This window comes from Populus euphratica, unplaced genomic scaffold (genome assembly GCF_000495115.2).
Source record: "Populus euphratica unplaced genomic scaffold, PopEup_1.0 scaffold18.1, whole genome shotgun sequence".
NCBI classification, from domain to species: Eukaryota; Viridiplantae; Streptophyta; class Magnoliopsida; order Malpighiales; family Salicaceae; genus Populus; species Populus euphratica.
In genome coordinates, this window is record NW_011499881.1 from 765,002 (window position 1) to 785,708 (window position 20,707).

Here is a 20,707-nt window from a genome sequence, read left to right on the forward strand (position 1 = left end):
GAGTTTTTCTTTTTGAAAATAGCCATTATAGTAATTTGAAAGCGGAAAGGGTTATAGTTGATCAACAGGTATTCAATGACGTGGACACTTCTCCTAATGCTGGTCTCAAAGTAATTCTCAATCACAGATTTTGTCCCCAGATTATTGGCAGCAGACCAACATTACTTTAAAATAAAACACCGGTAAGAGCACTTGTGCTCTAAAATTAGCTGATCAATATAAAACAGGTTCATCGTACCCTAATGTAATTTTATTCTGATTATTAAAATTCTAAAAATGTTTAAAAATAAATATAATTAAAATATAGAAATAATATAATCATACCGTAATTCATCGAATCATTAGATTGGATCCTTAAATATTGTTACTCGTTGAAGATTTTTCTAAGTTATTCTTGCTCCTAGGTGAAGGGATTTATAAAATTAACATTATTTAACTTATAATTGTATTTAATAAATATTTATAATAAAAATTAAAGAAATATCGGATTGTTTATAATATAATCATATATTTTTTTTGGTTGTATTAGTAAATTAAATATGTTTCAATACTTAAAAAAATTGATTTCGTATCCCTATTTCATATCCCTATTTTTTATTTTACTTTAGTTGAAATTTTTTATGTTTTAAAACTAGATAAATTATAAAAAAATTATATGAATTATTCAATATTTTATAATCACGTGCTTTAATTTAATAAATATTCAAATTTATTTATTTATAAATAATTTAATAAAACTATATTAAGGATTAAACAAGAAAAGCCGAAAACACTTGCGTTCTCTAATACCATAATTACAAGCCCAATCGAGAGAGGGCAACCCAAATTAATGAAATTGAGAGGTACTTGGGCTCAAGTCTAGTTGTTTCATGGACTTGACTGACCCATCTAGGCCCATACCGAAAGCCATGTGATCCGACCCGCTATGCTGTGGCAGAGGCGGTAGTGGTAGCAGGGAAAGCTGCCTCCCTATTGCAAGCTTCTTGAATAATATCATCTAGGCCTGCTCCTCCTCCGTCTACTAATGACAGGTAAGCTTCTTTCTGCTTTCTCTCATTCATATAGGGTTTCCTTTTTTTACTCAATGTTCAGGAAAGACTTTGACAGTTGAGATATAGTTAATCTTCAATATTTCATGTAACATGGACTGGCGTTTGGTGATTCTTGATTTTAGGGCTTCTATACTTGATTCTGTTTAGTTCTCTTTGTTTATGAATGTTTATTATTTACGAATTATATTTGTTAAGATTTGTCGTGTCGTGAATGTGTTCTCCGTTTTTTGCTGGTGTACTGAAGAAATAAAAATTAGTAATCATTGCACTGATAAGGTTTCTGATGTGAACAATGTTAAGGTTGCTGGTTGTTGATGATATGGAACTAGATTGTTTGATTTTTATTGAGTTCCTTGTTCTGAAATAGTGCTTTTAGAATGTAGTTGTTAGCTACTGCCTATTTTCTTTGGTGTCAGGCCAGACTGATTATTATTTGTTCTTTGCCTTTGTTTTAAATTTGATTCCAGGAGGAAATGGGCAAGAAAAGGCAAATTCTTTTCCGTGAATCAGATCCTGATATTGATCTTAAGTCTCTTATTCATCAGCATTCTTCGATGTTTGACAAGTTGATTAAACTCATCCCTGCTAAGTTCTATCTACCCACTGACGAGAAAGAGAAGCCATGGTTTCATGGCCTTAGTACGGGTGCAAAAGCTTCAGCAAAGAAGGAGGCAAGGGAAAATATTAAGAAAGCAAGGAGAGAACATCTTGACCCTGAGAAGTCTTCTACAACAACCCTTGATTTGTTGATGCAAAACTTGGAGAAGGAAAAATCAAACAGCGAGAGTAAAGGTGAAGAAGTGGAGTTAATCCAATGGTGTCTGGTTTAGAAAATGATGACCAATCAGTCACGTATGAAGAACTCCGCAACGACTTCATCGTAAAATTGAAGAGCTTCGAGGAGGTAGAGATTGTGGTAGCTCAGAGAGATCAAAGAAGAGGAGGGAGATGAAATTGATTCTGCAAAAGAAAAGCAAGAGGGAATCTGGGTCTGAAGAAAAGAGGCCTGGCGTGAGTACTTCATTGGTAAGGGTGGAGAAGGATGCAGAAGAAGCTACAAAGGAGCTCAAGTTCAGTCATGTTAAAATGGGGAATGAAGAGGAACACGGGAAGAAGAAGAGGAGGAGGGTTTCAAAGTTAAAGGAGCTTGAAAAAGCAAAAGAATTGGAAGAAGCAAAGAAAGACCCAGATAAAGGGGGCCTAGTCTCAAAGTAGCATTCATGGGAAGCAGCAACAAGTAGAGCTGCAGGAATTAAAGTTCATGATGATCCAAAGTTTCTGAAACAGATCTTAAAGAAGGATAGCAAGAAGCATCAAAAGAATACTGAGAAGTGGAAGGAAAGGGTTGAAACCCAGCTGAAAATGAAAGCTGAGAAACAGCAAAAAAGATCGAGGAATATAGCTGACAGAACTGAACAGAAGAAGACGAGGCCAGGGTTTGAAGGTTGCAAGGACGGTTATATCAATGAAGGTTTAACTTGAGGTGCCTCAACTCAAAAGTTTCTAATGTCGTGCTAGTCTCCTGCTCCTTTTCTGCCCCATTTTTTCCTTTTTTCTCTCATACTTTTTGTAGCATTGTTTCAAGCATGATTTCGTATCAAAATGAGCATTATTTTGTAGAGGAATTTCTGTTCATAGAGTGCCCCCTGATCTCTGCCCCATTTTTCATGTGCTTCTATGGTTCCTTCATTAAATATTGTTGGTATTACTAGTATGTAGTCGTAGCTTAAATAACAAACCGAATGGAATGCGCAGAATAGAATGTAAAATGAGGGTTAATTTAGCTAACCCAAATTATTTTGAGCCTGAAGCTTAAATAAGTTGGCCAGTTTTGAGACTGAATGTTTAATTGCCATACTGAAAATCTGCCTTGCTGATACCTGATGGCCATCCTAGATAGAATGTTCTTTCAGCTGCGTATGTTCTTGTGTGTTCTATAGCTATGTACTTAGACTGTAATGCTGATGAGGAGAGGTAATTAAAATTAAAACTTGGGAGAGATTAGGGGAGAGGTAGACCAAAACCATTACAGCAGTTGATAATGTTGGTTCAAAGTGGATTTAGTGGGGGTGGCTAATCTACAGAACCAACTGCAATTGGTTTGTGATGGAGAGACATTCATGGAGTTCTTTTCTTCTGATTAATAGTCCCTGCTGTGGAAATGAAAATAACCAGAGACTATTCTACACATACCCGTTTAGTTAATTCAAATTAAACCATAGTGCTGGCTGCCGGAACAGCACTGCCCTTATGTATAGGTTCACCAGTACCAGCCCCCACACCATAGCCAGTGTCACGATATCCCGGGCCATACTTGCTGCTAAACACCCCGGCGTGAAGCAACAAGAAGTGCAGAAGCTGTGTAAATGTCAATATGATCATAAATGCCTCTACTCTCCTCAGTCTCCAACCTCTGTTGCCTCCTACGTTTATCTCCTTGCATGCAAACCTTTAAGCAAGAAATTGAAGAAAAAAATATCAGTTGATTAATTCATTGGTCTCTACAAAGTAGATTTGTGTTAGGATGTCTAGTTAATTTACCCAAAAGCTAGGGCAGTGATGCTCCAAGCAACCAGCTGATCCTGCAGCAGCTGGACTATCATTCCTCCATGCCCTGATGTGGGCACCTCCTGACAATTTTGATGCTATGCCAACAACAGAAGCTAATATTGCAAAGGTCAGAAAGAATCCTGTTGCTGCACCCCCCCCCAAAACCTGGCAATTATTTTTTTGTTTAGCCAAAAAGATTTAATATCTACAACTAAGTACTAAGGAGCCTGGATTAAATTAACAGATGGTCAGGCTGATCAGAGATTAATAGTGAAAGGAATAGGTGAGAACAGCTGCCAACATGTTAACATGTTACAAGAATAATATATATAATCATATCATGAATCTTAAAATTAAAAATTAAATAATTTTTATAGTTTGATGATTTTAAATATGATATTAAAGTTTTGATAATTAAATAATCATGAATTTTAAACTCAATATCCTTATTTTAAATAAAATTAAGTATAAAATAGTGTAAATTTATATAAGTTTGAAGTCCAAAAATAATATAAAATAATATTTTAAAATTTTCCTTAAAAATTAAAAATTTTAAATTAAAATATAATTTTTCATATAAAAATCTAAACTTTTAAATAAAAACGGTTATATAATACAACACACATACATGATTAGCGTAAAGGCTGTTCGAACACAGAGGAAACACAAGAGGGGAGTAGCCGTCCCCATCTACACCTGAAAAATAGTGGAGAATTTCAATGGTTTGAAGTGCGCGCGCGCGTGTGAGAGAGACATCTTGTCCGAAACAGTGGATATCCTTCACTTTTCAACTACCCTCTTCCATCGTATTTGACGTTGCGGTTAGATCAAAACACTGTTTATCCAAAAATTGAATTTTTAAATATTTTAAAATTATTTTAATATAGTAATGTTAATAATAAATTTAAAAAAATAAAAAGTATATTATTTTGATATATTTATAAATAGAAATATTATAAAATTTAATTTCTACCGTATCCTTTTTCATTCATAAAATCTTTTTTCCAATAACCTCTTAAAACAATTGATAAAATAATAAATATGAGCTTGTTATTTATATTAAATAGTTCCATCAAGTCACATATTGTATGGATTTATCTATTTTTATGATTAAAATGTATTTTATATTTTAAAAAATATTCTACATAAAATAAAAAACCTGAGAAATGTCAAGTTCAAAACTCATATTTATATATAAAAAAATATCACAGTAAAAAAATTGAAAAAGAATAAAATAAAATAAAATGAGTTATATTTTTTATTAACTTGATGGTAGCAATAAATACATTGAACTTTTATACATGGCTTTCGTAATTCATCAAAATCAGTATAATAAATTCATTTAATATAATAAATTTAACTGGGTTAATTATGTTTAGGAGACATTGATTGGATTGATTGATAAAAAAGTATAATGATGATTAATAAAAAGTAATATATAACCACTTGATTATTACCAAATATTGAAATAGTGAAATGGTAAAGAATCAATTAAGAGGATATTATATCTTTAATTTTAATCTTATCACTTTATTTTCTAACTCAAATATAAATATAGAATTGACTGAAAATTCCGAATCAACAGATATTTTTTATAAATATTCAGATTTTAATGGTAAATATTTTTGAATTATATATTAGTCAGGTGACTTAGATAATCATAATTTAAAAAATAAATAAAAAACACAAGTTGCAGGTGTGTAAAAAATAAAAGGAATTTTGGCAAGATTACAAAACTGCCAATTTCTAAATAAAAAATATTGTTTTGGTGCAACATGCACAGATCCTGGAGGGCTTGTGGGAGCCAAGACCTCCCCTCACACCCCCCTTGTCTCCGCTCTCCACCCATGCTGCTGCGAATAACTTTTTATTTTTATTTTTTATTTTAATATAACTCGAGAGATTGTCTATTTTTAATGTCATGATATCGAGATCGTTTTTTTTAATATATTAAAATAAAATAATTTTTTATTTTTAATTTTTTTTTTATTAAAACATAGAACGATTTAAAATAATAATAAAATAATTATAAGCAAAACAAAACTTCAAAAAAATTTAAAAATTTTGATTTTTTTACTTTAAATTAAATATTTTTTATGTTTTTATATCATTTTAATATGCTAATATTAAAATATATATTTTTAAAAATAAAAATATTATTTTAATATGAAATATTTTAGAAAATAATAGCAACTACAATAAACTGCCATCTTTATAAATAATAAAAAAATATTTTTTATAATATTTTCAAACCTTTTTACAAACTAAACTTGTTTGTCAAAAAATGGTGACAAAGTGTTGCTGTGCTCAAAATGTCGGGAGTATCAGGATACTTTTCTCTCAACATGTCTCTTCTAAAATAAACTATGTACCATAATTTTTAATTTATTTTTAAATAATTATTTGAAATAATTATTTTTTAATAAATTAATATTTATATTTTCTTATAGATAAAATATTCTGAGAAGAAATTCGAGGTACAAAAGAGTGAATAATATTTTGAATTATAGGAGATGGACATGGGTAATTTAAAAATAAACGGTTAAATATATTTCATTGGACAATATAGATATAAATTATCCTGTATAAGTACTGGGAAACTTTTTATTCGACACGTAACAAAAATAGTTTATTCTATCCATGTATAAAAATATATTAAAATAATATATTTTTTTATTTTTTAATTAAACTTGATATAATCATACTAAAATTAAAATAATTCACGTGAAAAATATTAATTTAATATTTTTATATAAAAAATAATTTAAAAGCATCTTCTAATAAAAAAATTCCTTACCTATTATATTTTAATTTTATACCATCAATTTTTATGAGTTTTTTTGTTAATAAAAATTCATAACTTGTGAAAAAAATTGATCCATTAAAAAAAAAAAAAATATGTTTAGTTGATGAATCTTTCAAAAGCATTTTAGTATGGGTTGTTTAGATACATGATATAAATTGTTTTTTAAGATTTTTCTTATATATAATTATATTAAAATAATATTTTTAATACTAATATATTTTAAAAAACATAAAAAATTATTTTGAATTTTTTTTACCGAAATTCCATTTTTTTCTTATTCCTCGTATTTTCTGACACGTTGGTCACCGTACCTGTTTTCTAATCAGATCTCCACCATACACGTGTGCACGGAACTCACGAAATAAGAGAGAGCAAACGGACGAAGACAATTTTTGTAACCCAAGCCCCTGCCACCCTTCTTATATTTGTCTGTACTGTCTAAACAAGTCTTTCGCTGCTCTTTTCCTCCTTGCCACTGCCATGGCAGCAACTCCTTCAACTGGAAGCGCTTTCAACTCCCTCACTTGAATCCATGAAAAAACCCTAACGAAACCCCATTTTCCATGCTTTTGGACCCCCACTTTCTCTCTAAATATGGGTTCTTGGCTCCAAGACCTCAACCTTGTCCCCCCATCTCCATCCTCATCCTTAACCGCCGCCGCATCCACCAGCTCCACCATCATAGCCACCGCTGGGTCCACGAAGAAGGCAGCCGCAGCTTTGTTAGTCCCAAAAGTCGAACCTAAACTTGAACCATTTGATGTTGAAACCCCAATTTACCAACCACAACAACCGCAAGACCCCACCAGCAGCTCCCAGGATCTCTTCTTTAGCAGTTCTACACCAAATTGTTTCTCTAATTCCCAATTAACCCCTCCCCTCTCCCAGTCCACCTCCTCCGAGGACGACAATTCCAATAATCTCTATTCCGAATACAACCGAATCTCCGAGCTCTTTCGCACAGCTTTTGCCAAACGCTTGCAGGATCAATATGGTGACGTTTCAGTCGTTTCGGACCCAGATTCCCGCGCTATCGTCCCTGTTAAAGAAGGTGATAACAATGCCCTCTCATCTGTCGTGGTTTCCCAGCGGCCGAAGTACCAGAAGCGGTCTTCTGAGCTGGTGCGTGTAACAGACCTCGGACTCGAGGACCAGAGGTATTTTCGTGACTTGGTCCGCCGGACACGAATGATCTATGACTCCCTTCGGATTTTCTCTGTCTTGGAGGAGGAAAAGCGACGGGGAGAACGCCTAGGACGGCGCGCGCGCGGAGATCTACGTGCTGCCGCTACAATGAGGGATTGTGGGCTTTGGCTCAATCGGGACAAGCGGATTGTGGGGTCCATTCCTGGTGTTCAAATTGGGGATGTTTTCTTTTTTAGAATGGAACTGTGTGTTGTTGGATTGCACGGACAACCTCAGGCTGGAATTGATTATCTTCCTGCTAGCCAGAGCTTGAATAGGGAGCCTATTGCTACTAGCATTATTGTTTCAGGTGGTTATGAGGACGATGAGGATTCTGGAGATGTGATTATTTACACCGGACATGGCGGGCAGGACAGCTTGAACAAGCAATGTGAGCACCAGAAGCTGGAAGGTGGGAATTTGGCGATGGAGAGGAGTATGCATTATGGGATTGAGGTAAGAGTGATTAGAGGGATTAAACATGCAGGCAGTGTTAGTAGTAAGGTTTATGTCTATGATGGGTTGTATAAGATTCTTGATTGCTGGTTTGATGTTGGGAAATCAGGGTTTGGTGTTTATAAGTATAAGCTACTGAGGATAGATGGCCAACCAGAAATGGGTAGTTCGATCTTGAAGTTTGCGGAGACTTTGAGGACTAAGCCATTGAGTGTGAGGCCTAGAGGGTATTTAAGTCTTGATATTTCAAATAAGAAGGAGAACATGCCGATTTTTTTGTTCAATGATATTGATAATGATCACGATCCTTTGTGTTATCAGTATCTTGAACGCACCGTGTTTCCTGTCTTTGTTATTACTAATGGAAGCAATGGAACTGGATGTGATTGTGTTTCAGGATGCAGTGATGGTTGTTTTTGTGAGAGGAAGAACGGAGGTGAGTTTGCATTTGATGATAATGGGTTTTTGTTGAGAGGGAAGCCAGTGGTATTTGAATGTGGGGTTTCTTGCAAGTGTCCGCCAACCTGTCGAAATAGGGTGACTCAAAGGGGATTGAGAAACAGATTGGAAGTGTTTAGGTCAATGGAAACTGGCTGGGGAGTTAGGTCGTTGGATTTGATCCATGCTGGTGCTTTTATATGCGAGTATGCAGGGGTTGTCATCACTAGAGAGCAAGCCCAGATTTTCACCATGAACGGTGGTGGGTTGGTTTATCCAAATCGGTTTTCTGCTAAATGGGCAGAATGGGGGGATTTGTCTCAGATCTATCCAAATTACATCCGTCCATCATACCCTGAGATTCCACCATTGGATTTTGCAATGGATGTGTCAAAAATGAGGAATGTTGCTTGTTATATGAGCCATAGTTCAACTCCAAACGTGCTTGTGCAGTTTGTGTTGTATGATCACAATAATTTGATGTTCCCTCACATCATGCTTTTTGCAATGGAGAATATCCCACCTTTAAGGGAACTAAGCCTTGATTATGGGGTGGCTGATGAGTGGACGGGGAAGCTTGCTATCTGCAACTGATTAAACTTAAAGAGGATGTGCAACTTTTTTGTGTGTTGTATCACCGTGTTCCGAGGACATGATGTGCTAAGGTAAATTTAATTATCTACTGTTTGCAGCTCTAGATCTACCCTGAACACATATTAGTGCATCTGATTTTGTTTGTGCATTGTTATAACAGGATATATTTTTTGTAGTTCTGGTAGTTTGCAGTATCAACTGTGTCAGCTGTTGGGTTAGTTTTTTTGTTCCTTTTGCAATTTGCTGATTCAAATGAGTTTGTGTTTATTGCGTGTCGTATTCCTTGCCTTACCACACCATATTCTCGCAGATCTTTTGTTATGCATTTTTGTGTCTTTTCTTGCAGTTAGAACAACTCAAATCCTGTTCTTTTTTGTCCCTCTCTTTCATTAAAAAGTTGTGTCAGCAATGATTAAATTAGTATCTCACTATTGCTATAAATAATCATACTGGCTTTCTTTTATTAGGGTAAGCCTTCTTTGACGTTCATTCTAGGATGTCTTCATCTCATCAACTTTTGGTTTCTTGGAACCGAACATGGTTTCTTTTGACCTTTAATGTGTTTTTTTCCTGCAAAGCTAAGCTTACATACCAAGTTTTCTATGTTTGGAGTAGTCTGCAGCATGGTCTCTGGATTCCAGTTTTTGTCAGTTGGGTATCTAAGTTCTAGATTTCATGTTCACTTTGGCACTTCAATGCATGTACATTAGAACCAATTCAACAGTGTCTTGCTACTTAAAAGATTATGCATGATGCTTTTCTCATACATCTTAATAGTTTGATCTTGATTTGTCTAGTGTTTCTCAATTGTTTCTGAGACCTGGTCTTAACCCTCCTTATCTTTTTGATACCGCTTCTTTGTGATTAATCTGTTTTCTTCTAAAACAGATACTATCAAGAAAACCTTAAATGCCTTTTTAAAGTTGTAGCTCTACTACCATATGCTTATGCCATATTCGCAATTGAGATTCTAGATAATGTTGGCTGAAATTCCACTCTTGTCAATAAGAAGGGTCTTAATTTCATTCAAATGCAATGATACTTCCTCTGAGCCATCTTGTCAACATGCTTCCTTGATCTTATGACAGGTTTAGTTAAACAAAACCTTATTAAATCTTATCATCCCATATGTACTAATGGCTACATATGGGAATTTGCCATTTGTATAACTGATAACAATTGGACAAAACTTGATTGCTGTCAATGAAAAGTTGGACCATTGGAGGGCTGTGTAAATAATAAAAATTGAATGTTTGCAGCCTATTCATAATTGACCAATCATTTAGTTTCTCTATAGCTTATTATTTTTTAAGGCATCCCCTTTCCCTTTTAAGCATCTCTGCTCGCAATCCATTAAAGTTTAAATATACACGTACATCTCAGGTACCATTTCTTATTTTGGCTTTCCATGTGTCCCTTAAAATAGTTATTAGCAAATGATAGTTATTGCTGCAGTATAGAATTTAGTACAATAGGACTTCCAAGCAACTTCCTATTCCATTTCTGTACAGCATCAAGATTTCAATAGCTTGTAACCTAACCAATGTGCAGAATCATGACTAAATAACGTGGAAAGAAGAAAATGATTGAGAAACACCAGAGAAGAAAATTCTGAAAGGATAGAATTAAATAAGATAACCATTCAGCTATGCATCTAAAGCAAGAAAAGGGAAAAAAACATCCAACTAAATTGTTGCAAGGCTCAAAATGATATCTTGTAGAAGAACTTGTGCTCTAACTCCATTAAATGAACACCCAAATACCTGTACAAGGAATTATGATGTATTAGTGCTGTTGTAGGTCATCAGTGACTTGTTTATTTATAAAATTATTACTAAAAAAAAATAAAACTTATTAATGTGATTAGTGATGTCACTTTCGTGACAAGTGCTTTGCTGTCCTGCTAATTATTTTACTTACTTCCATCAACTCATTTGTCATGTAATACATTTTTAATCTCTTAAATTGATAGCGGAAGCTATCAACTTTTGGGTTTGGGGGACTTGTCAAGCATTGATTTCTATACATAAATACCTATATGCAATGCTGCCTGGAGTGGCTGATGGAAATTCATTTCTTGAAGACATGGTGAGATATTTCTCCCGAGCTCTTAAATTTAATATTATTTTTGTCTAGAAAGTTTCAAATGGAAGAATATGGATTGGTGATCTTAGGTCACATTTCATTTAAGCACAGCAACATCTAAACTTTTATGAGTGTTCATGTGAGCGGTGTAAATGCTGGCTGGCAACCTGCTTAACTGACTTAACACTGTTTTTTGCAATTTTAAGGGTTCATGTCAAATAATTTCTATGGAGAAATTATCTTGTTCAGCTAAAAAAGATGAGCACTTGAGTTTTCAGAGTAGTGCTGTTTTGTGAACATAATCTTGCAAGCATAATGAAGAAATTATATGTTGGCTTTGTTTTCGTCCTTTTATTTATTTTGGGGGGGTTGATTTTTGATTATATGCTGTTTGGTGCTTGACTAGTCTGATAACATTGAGCTTGATTCTTCTATTTTTCCTTTTGGGGGCGAATATGGAACCTTAAGCTGTACAATGGGGTGGTTGTCCTGGTTATTGAAACACCTCAACCTCTATCCCAATGAGATGTAGTTTTCAGGTAATCCGGGATTTCAACCATTGGATGCAAATAGGGCTGAAAATGGTTTGGTTTTGAAGTTATTAGTGGCTTGGTTTGTATAGTAGCCATGATGTCATGTTTCTGCAAAAGAATTAAATTGTATAGCATGCTTAGGAATGTGAGTGTTAATTTCTTATCAAATGCTAACTTTTTGCAATGCAGTTTAATTCTTTTGCAGCCTTCTTTTCTTCTTCATTCTCATATCTCCCAATATTAATCATAAAAAAAGAAATATATGCTCATTTTCATTACCTTCCTGCAGGTGGGAGTCTGAAAATGGATCCTCCACGGTTTTGACCAATGTCTTCAATTTTGTGGTTGTCATCTTTTTTTTCCTTGAGAGTTGATGTTACAGAGTACTGGATTACAAGTAACATCCACCTGTCACCTGTGCTGACATGACCTTTCTGTGTTTTCCCCTTGATTTCATATTATTATGGCTTCGCAGGTGGTAAAAAGGTGAAACAAGATGTTGGAACTGACAATTTTCTCAGCTAAAATGTGGATGCTGCCATTACTGGCATTTTGACTCTGGTTGACTGGATCTCTAGGATGAAATCTTGTACCCTAATTCCTCGAGGCAAGTTGCATAGGATTTTGTAAGCTTGTTGCTTGTATGATGACCGAATGAACTTATTGTACCTTGTATATACAAAGTTCTAACTGTACAAGCTTGTAAAGAAAATCTTGTTGCATCAAAGATAGCCAACTAATTTATTCTTAATACCTTAGATTGTATTTCTTAGTGAAATTAGGAGTTGGATTTAAGTGCTGATTGGTAGCTAAGCACTAGATATTTCTGCACGTTGTGCTTGGTTGGCATTCCGCAGATACTCCCCTCAGGTGAATAGTATATACACTGTTGGTGAATTAGTTGAAATTCGTACTGCCACAGCACCGCAGCATGGAGCAGGTTCATATGTGCGCATCTTTTGGGGACAACGTTGGGGTAGGTTCGTATGTGCATGTATTTGGAGCTTTGAAATGAATGTTGAAAACATGGTGTGCATTAGTTTATGTTTCTGTTGCCAGAGTTGTCTTGAAAGTAAACCAATACATGGTATATGGTGGCAAAAAGCTGCCAAGGAATAGATACAACCTCACTGTCAACTGAAAGGTCTGTTGAAACTTTTTCGCATCCAGAATCACCTTCCACAGCATCATCACCTCATCTGTTATTTACGTAAATGAGAAAGCTGACATGTATCCCATCTCGCAGACAGAAACAGTAATTATAAAAAACATTGGTGAGAAAACTTATTGAAATTCACGTAATTCTAATATTAAGCGCTTCCGTTTTTAGGTTGTTCTTTGGAAAGGTTAAATCCTTTCGCAGGAATTGATGATCTTCAGCTCTATACACTACCACTAAAACGATGTTGTTCGTTGCTAGCTGTTACCATTGGTGAGCAGCTGTTACCATTGGTGAGCACCTAACTTCGCCATCACAGAAGTACTCGAGATTCGTGTAACATTCAGTTTTCTATATGTACATGTATGCAATTTTAAAGAGAGTTCATAGTAGCATGATTGATGCTTCACAAATCCCCTTGGACACGCATTTCTTGGGCGTCAAGCTTGGGAGTTCCCGGCTCCATTTTTTCCCACAGCCCGCTGTCTGGCTCGTTCCATCTTCCGTTTACGCCATTCCTCCAAAGCTGAGTTGACATTTAACGTCATCAGGATCAACATGATAATATAACCAACAACATTCACCTTACGAACAAACGTACAGTTGTCAAAACATAAAAGTTCTGAGGCACTGTATAAACAAATATATTATCTATCAATACTGTAAAAATTATGAAGCCAGGGACATCAGGTTTCCTAGACCTAAAATTACAGAAATCATGTTATCTGAATATGTTTTGGAGAGAAGCATTTAAGGCAACTGACCAAACCACAATGATACTGGGATGGTAGATATTTTTCTTTTCTTTCCAGGAAGTTCATTCTTTATTTTGATGCAGCAAAGTGACCATTGCCATTTCACAGATATGAAGCTTTTTTGTACGGACTACTTAAAAGAAGCTGCACAAAACATAAAGCTAAAAAAAGAAGCAGCAATTACCTTTAAAACTGGAAACATCATTAAGTGAATGGATATCTTGCAATCTTTTAGAAAGATCAACTGCAGCAGTCTGCTTCATATCTTTGTGTTGGACTGTTTCAGGTTCTGCATAGGCTTCTTGTTCAATTTCTTTAATCTGCAAACACTAAAAGAATCAACTTCTATAGAGAACATATTCCAAACCATGAGTTCTCACAATTTCCCTCCCCATGCTTGTTTGATACACGATGACAACTGACAAGAGAGAGAGAGAGAGAATTCAATCTTGATGGGGAAAAAATGCATGCCAAATTTCAGACATATAATCTAACAACCAAAATGGAAGTAAGAAAACATGAGTACAGGTAAAGCTTCATTTCCAAAAAGTTCTTCAAGTGGTTCTGTGGGATTTTAATCGCTCATATAACAAGCATATTAAAATTTAAGAGCGAACACCATACTCTTTTTATAAGCTTCCATGGCTGCAAGGCAAGGCGCATCTCTTCAGACTCCTTGATGTAGCTGAGCTCAACTGCATTTTGAATTTTTGGACATTAGAAAGTCAAATAGAGTTTTCCGTTGCTCCATCAATGATGTAGAAAAAGTACAGAATATATAGAATTCAGTGGCAATCAAGAACTACCACCATCAAGCTCACAATTCATTCAAAACATTTTTTTCCCAGACAATACAGACATCGAGCTTAACACCTATCCCTTTATGCATGTTTAAGAGCTGTGACTTGAAACAAGTACATCTTTAAGTTATGTGGATATAATTTAATGCTAACTAAATTCCTTAAATATAGCAAAGCCTTGACATTCACCAAATAAAACTGAAGAGTTTGTTTCCAATCTTAAAACAATATCATATAACTAAAAAAAAGTTGAAAGCATGCCGCCATAATCTTGTTTATATTGTGATTCAGACTCTAGTCATTTACAAAGTACTTTACAGTGGTTTCAAGCAAACAAAAAAAAGAAAAGAAAAGAAAAGTTCTAACTTCAGATTCAATAGTAAAAACTAGAAAAAGACAAGAATGGTAGCATGTTAAAGATCTAGAAGAAGAATGGAAAGTATGATAGAATGTAGTGGAAAATTTTGGGTTAATTTTACATTCTTAAGGGTAGCAATCATGATTTTCTGAAACATTCAGCACTCATACCGTTATTTAATCAAAAGAAAAGGCCATCAGTGCAAGCAATATTCAAAGAATATTTTGTTGATTAGTTCCAGGTGCTAGGCAATGCAGAAATAGGACATAAAGGCAAAAATATTGAAAACATTCAAATCTCTGGGGTGTGTGGGGACGAAAACTTTAAGTCCAAGATGAAATTATTGATATACAATAATTCTGATCCTTCAAGATAAAAAGAGGAAAAAGAAATATCAAAGATACCTCGAGTGAGATGATTGATTGAAAGCAACAGCTTCATTTCAAGATGTGCAACTTAAAGTCAGCTTCAACTTTTATTATATCCATGCCCTATTGGTGTAAAATATTCTACTTGCCTAGGAAACTACATGCAGGTTCATCTTAAAATATTCAAACTAGCTATAACATTCACAATGCATCATGGAATAGAGAGTAATCATGGTCTAGTTTTGTAATGGTTTACTTCTTCTGTTTATTTTAGTTTTACATATAAACATCAAATTCTCCCCAAGAAGAGCGTTACGGGGCATCCTGAGGCTCAGTTTGCCAAAGAAATATGAAGCATATGAACTACTTGGTTGGTGAAAAATGGTGAAATTTCATATAATAGCAGTCCATGTAACTCTGCAACAAAGTTGCAAGTCTTCATTATCACACTTTCCCCCTCAGAACGGAGAAAAGTTGACAACTAACATACCACATCAATAGAAGGAAAATTCAATTTGATACAGAAAGATGCCATAATAGAGTCTGTTTGATCAATATGTCATTATCACCTAATAATGCACTTGGAAACTATCCTTAGGGTCAATTCTCAACCAAAATGAGCAATGAACTCCATGTTACACCCTTTTATCTGATACAAATTAAAAAATTAGAAAACATCCTGAGCCTCGATTCTCAACTAAAATGATCATTGAACTGTTTACAATACCATCTTATCTAATACAGATTCTAAAAATTGTCCTTTATGATTACATTCCTTAGACAGATAAAGCTAAAAGGGATCTATCCAAAAAGGGGAAGCAAAATAACCCGAGGCAATAAATCCTATTCCTACCATGGCACACAATTTTGAAAAGTGCTGGAATCTTAGGGTGCATTCAAACAGCAAGGATTCATCCAACATCCAAACTTCATCATATCAAACCCCTTTGAAGGAAAAGATTGGTTCTGGCAAAACCATCAGCTAAACTCGTGCATATGCATGGGACTAGAAAGTTTGTCCGAAGTCTTGCTCGAACTACTGGATGTCAAAAGCAGATGCAAAGCTTCAATTGCAAGATGCAAATTGAGGTATTACAAAAGAATCTTGGAAAATAGAAAATTCATGGATAGATCTAAACACTATCTCAGAACAATTTTTCATATACATCAAAGGATGAGTCCTGTCCCAGACTCCCAGTGAAACAAGAGGGGATAAGGCATTCATATACTTGAAAGATTTCCCATTCAAATCGAAAGTCCTTGACCATAAAATCCAAGACCCCACCCATGCTCTTAACAACCAACAAATAAGCCTATCATCAACATACTAGCCATGCAATGGCACCAAACGGGTAGCATCGTAGCCACTTGTATACAACACAGCACAAAAGGGCCAACATTTTTTTCATCTGTAATTCAACCAAAACCCCTAAAGAATTTTCCTCTGTACGTTCACCAAATCCACGAGTTCCACATCTAAAACCCGAAATCCAACCTTTGACAAAATTGTGTTACTGAATTCATAAATGAAATGAAGCATAAAAACACAGAGAACACACGACTACATGATTCTGTATATTTGATTACAGATAAAAAAAACCAACAATATAGAGCAGAATGGTAAGAATCCGCCAAGCTAATAACTTTCTACTCAATTTAAACATATACCCATTATTTAAATAAACCAAAACATGACAAAGCAAATACTATCGCAACAGTATCTTCAAGTTTTTCTAGAGAGGGAGGGAAGGGGGGAGAGAGAGAGAGAGAGAGAGAGAGTTGCATGCCTGAATTGAAGCTGTCAGGTGCGAGTTTGTTGTTGCGGGTAGAGGGAGAAGAAAGAAAGCCCTTGAGCAAGAAAACGACTGTGATTATATTCAACACCGTCATGACTATTGTTGCGTTCTTGAAGGACAGTCTGAGTCTCCATGAATGCTGTGTCTCCATCTTCTTCTTCTTCTTGACAATTGAGTGTTGAATGATCGATCGATGATGTTTTTTCTTTTCACAAGGAAAGTAGCAGGGCTCCTTCTCTTCCCGTTTCTTCTTCTTCTTCTTCTTCGGACAGGACATTTGTGGCTCCTCCTGTGTGGGACCCACTCTGGACTCAAAATGGTAAAATAACTATCCCACCAGTTGACCGAAGGTGACAGGTATTTTTACCTCGTCCATCTGTTATATTGGATAGGCTTTCAATTAGGCCCCTCCTCTGTTGAACTTGAATAGAGTTTAAATATTATTTTTTAAAATATTATTTATTTAAAATATATTAAAATAATATTTTTTATTTTAAAAATATTTTTAATATTAATACAACAAAATAATTTAAACATGCTAAAAAATATTGATTGAAAAAAATAAATTATTTTTAAAATCTTTAAAAACACTTTAAAAACATAAAAACAAATAAATTTTTAAATTAATATAAATAAATTAACACTATATCATTTTAATTATCTTTAACAAAATAGAAAATAATATTATTTTTTTAAAAAATATTTCTTTTTAAAGTTTAAATTGAAATTATATAGAATTCAACTAGATAAATTATGAATTGATTTAAAAAAACACACTTAACTTGAATCAAAAATTTATTTTTAGATTGATTTACTCAATCAAACTGATTTAATAATATGTTATTATTAATAGTCAGTACCAAATTAATTTTTAATTTAAGAAATTATTTGGAATATGATTCAACCTGTGTTTTTAAAAAATTTAAATTTTTTATTTTTTATTAAAATTTAATATTATTTATATATTTTGAATCGTTTTGATATATTAATATATTAATATTAAAAATAATTTTTAAAAAATAAAAAAAATATTATTGCTGTCACACCCGAATACACTATAAAAAGATTGTGTATGGGTGGGTGCTAATCTGTTCCCTTCCTTTGCCTTGGAGGGCGTGGGTCTTGATTGAGATTTTAATGGCCGAATTCTTATAATGGAATCGAATCGTGTAATTTGAAATGTTAAGAAAAGAATTGGGATTTATTACTTGACTATATTACCCTTTCATTTAATGTGTGCGGATCAGCTAGAGTACATCTTTTATGAACAAGGTAAAGCGCCCCTCTCTCCAACCCCAACGATGGATCTTCTCCAAAACTACCATAACGACGACGAATTAGACGAACATGGCCAAAACCCTAATTCCTCTCCAGATTCATCCTCCCCTCCGCGCCTCCTCCCTTCCAAATCCGCCGCTCCCAAAGTGGATGACACCATGCTAGCCCTAACAGTAGCCAATCAGACCCTCTCAAAACCTATTGACCCCGTTCAGCACGCCGTCGCCTTCAACCCTACTTACGACCAGCTATGGGCTCCGGTTCTAGGCCCCGCCCATCCCTACGCCAAGGACGGAATTGCCCAGGGCATGCGCAACCACAAGCTCGGCTTCGTCGAGAACGCTGCCATCGACTCCTTCGTCTTCGACGAGCAGTATAACACTTTCCACAAGTATGGCTACGCGGCGGACCCGTCCGCCTCTGCAGGTAATAATTATGTTGGTGATTTGGATACTTTAGAGAAAACTAATGGAATTTCTGTTTATAACATTCCGCAACATGAACAAAAGAAGCGAAAAATTGAGAAGAAAAGGGAAGTAACCGGGGAAGAGGGTAATGATGATGATGTAATGGATAAGGAGGAGGTCGACAATCCGGCCACGGATGCGTGGTTGATGAAGAATAGGAAGAGCCCTTGGGCCGGTAAAAAGGAGGGATTACAAACTGATTTGTCTGAAGAGCAGCAAAAATATGCGGAGGAGCACGCGAGAAAGAAGGCGGAGAAAGCTGGCGGTGAGAAAGGTGAGGTTGTGGCTGATAAGACTACTTTTCATGGTAAAGAAGAGAGGGATTATCAAGGGAGGTCGTGGCTTGCGCCACCTAAAGATGCTAAAGCAAGTAATGATCATTGCTATATACCTAAGAGGTTGGTGCACACATGGAGCGGGCATACTAAAGGAGTCTCTGCTATAAGGTTTTTCCCTAAATATGGGCACTTGATACTTTCTGCGGGTATGGATACAAAGGTGAAGATATGGGATGTGTTTAATTCGGGCAAGTGTATGAGAACTTACATGGGTCATTCTAAGGCTGTTAGGGATATTTCATTTTGTAATGATGGCACTAAATTTTTGACTGCTAGTTATGATAAGAATATTAAGTACTGGGATACAGAGACTGGCCAGGTTATCTCTACGTTTTCTACTGGGAAGATTCCGTATGTTGTTAAGCTCAATCCTGATGATGATAAGCAGAATATATTGTTGGCGGGCATGAGTGATAAGAAGATTGTGCAGTGGGATATGAAGTCAGGGCAGATTACTCAGGAGTATGACCAGCATTTGGGGGCAGTGAATACCATCACTTTTGTGGATAATAATAGGAGATTTGTTACTTCAAGTGATGATAAATCACTCCGTGTATGGGAATTTGGGATCCCTGTTGTTATAAAGTACATTAGTGAGCCTCACATGCATTCTATGCCGGCAATCTCTCTTCATCCCAATTCGAATTGGCTTGCTGCGCAGAGTTTGGATAACCAGATCCTTATTTATAGTACCAGGGAGAGATTCCAGTTGAATAAGAAGAAGAGATTCGCTGGGCACATTGTGGCTGGTTATGCTTGTCAAGTCAATTTCTCACCAGATGGACGATTTGTTATGTCAGGAGATGGTGAGGGTAAATGCTGGTTTTGGGACTGGAAGAGCTGTAAAGTTTTCAGGACCCTCAAATGTCACGAGGGAGTCTGCATTGGGTGTGAGTGGCATCCACTAGAGCAAAGTAAAGTGGCAACTTGTGGCTGGGATGGCTTGATTAAATACTGGTAAGTAACATGTCTCGCACAAGTTTTACACTAAATAATTTTCATGTTTAATGATTATAGGCTAGTTTTTTTAGTCAATGTGCCTTGATGTCTTGTGTTGTTTTCAACCTGCACTGTGAATTCCACAGTCATGAGCTCCAACAGCAAGCATCCCTTTCCTTCAATGGCTCATTGGATTTTCTTATTCTTATTTCTATTTTTCATTCTGCATTATATAATTTAAATTATCCTTTCTGTGCTTAAGGCTAGATTCAAAGTTTTCAAATTGAGGTTTACTGGAGGTAGAATTATTATGTGCATATAGAAAGATTGCCTGGATGTTCTCCTTATACCATTTATATTATTCGCCACTGCATTTTCCTTCTAAAAAATAAACTAGTTTAATGTTGTGAAGATACTCCATGTTTGGTGGATGCTTTAGCCATTTTCCAATTATGGCAATGCGCTGTTAGACTAAATTGGGCATGAATTTGAAGCATCACAGCTTAATTTCTATTAGATTTGTTGCAGAGATTTTCAATCATTTTAGCAGTGCTTAGATTTGACTGGCCAGTATCCATGGAAGCTAATGTTCATCCCTTGCTTCTGGCTGCAGGGACTAGTTGTTTTCAGATCTGACTAGGCACTTATATCAGTTGATCAACCCACTTCATACACCTTGCCAGAGAGAGACTGCACATATCCTGCAGAATAGATGAATGGAAGAACAAAGTAGTTTCATCTGTGCTGAAA

At 35.2% G+C, this 20,707-nt stretch overlaps 3 protein-coding genes and 1 pseudogene across 10 annotated transcripts; 3 read left to right on the forward strand and 1 right to left on the reverse strand.

Annotated features, from left to right (window-relative positions):
* Positions 1-853: 853 nt before the first annotated feature.
* LOC105129392 (histone-lysine N-methyltransferase family member SUVH9-like) lies at positions 854-12,464 on the forward strand. 7 transcript variants are annotated; one of them, XM_011031428.1, is made up of 4 exons: positions 6,825-9,152; positions 9,242-9,295; positions 11,989-12,043; positions 12,175-12,464. In XM_011031428.1, exon 1 carries the CDS (start codon positions 7,003-7,005, stop codon positions 9,079-9,081), a length of 2,079 nt encoding a protein of 692 aa, XP_011029730.1. In that variant the 5' UTR covers positions 6,825-7,002; the 3' UTR covers positions 9,082-9,152; positions 9,242-9,295; positions 11,989-12,043; positions 12,175-12,464. The 7 variants fall into 7 exon arrangements, with proteins under 7 accessions (XP_011029727.1, XP_011029730.1, XP_011029729.1 ...); XM_011031425.1 differs by lacking the exon at positions 9,242-9,295 and adding an exon at positions 854-864 and having other exon boundaries at positions 6,856-9,152; positions 11,989-12,457; XM_011031427.1 differs by lacking the exon at positions 9,242-9,295.
* On the forward strand, positions 955-2,687 carry LOC105129394 (surfeit locus protein 6 homolog; annotated as a pseudogene).
* Positions 12,465-12,958: 494 nt separating the features above from the next.
* Positions 12,959-17,255, reverse strand: LOC105129391 (uncharacterized). 2 transcript variants are annotated; one of them, XM_011031423.1, is made up of 5 exons: positions 17,123-17,252; positions 16,927-17,089; positions 14,238-14,308; positions 13,798-13,933; positions 12,959-13,384 (listed from the first exon to the last, which is right to left on the reverse strand). In XM_011031423.1, exons 1-5 carry the CDS (start codon positions 17,210-17,212, stop codon positions 13,299-13,301), a joined length of 546 nt encoding a protein of 181 aa, XP_011029725.1. In that variant the 5' UTR covers positions 17,213-17,252; the 3' UTR covers positions 12,959-13,298. The 2 variants fall into 2 exon arrangements, with proteins under 2 accessions (XP_011029725.1, XP_011029724.1); XM_011031422.1 differs by having other exon boundaries at positions 16,927-17,255.
* Positions 17,256-18,169: 914 nt separating this feature from the next.
* Positions 18,170-19,979, forward strand: LOC105129395 (pre-mRNA-processing factor 17-like). The gene has a single exon (XM_011031431.1). The coding sequence runs from the start codon at positions 18,237-18,239 to the stop codon at positions 19,977-19,979; it is 1,743 nt and encodes a 580-aa protein (XP_011029733.1). The 5' UTR covers positions 18,170-18,236.
* The last annotated feature ends 728 nt before the right edge of the window (positions 19,980-20,707 follow it).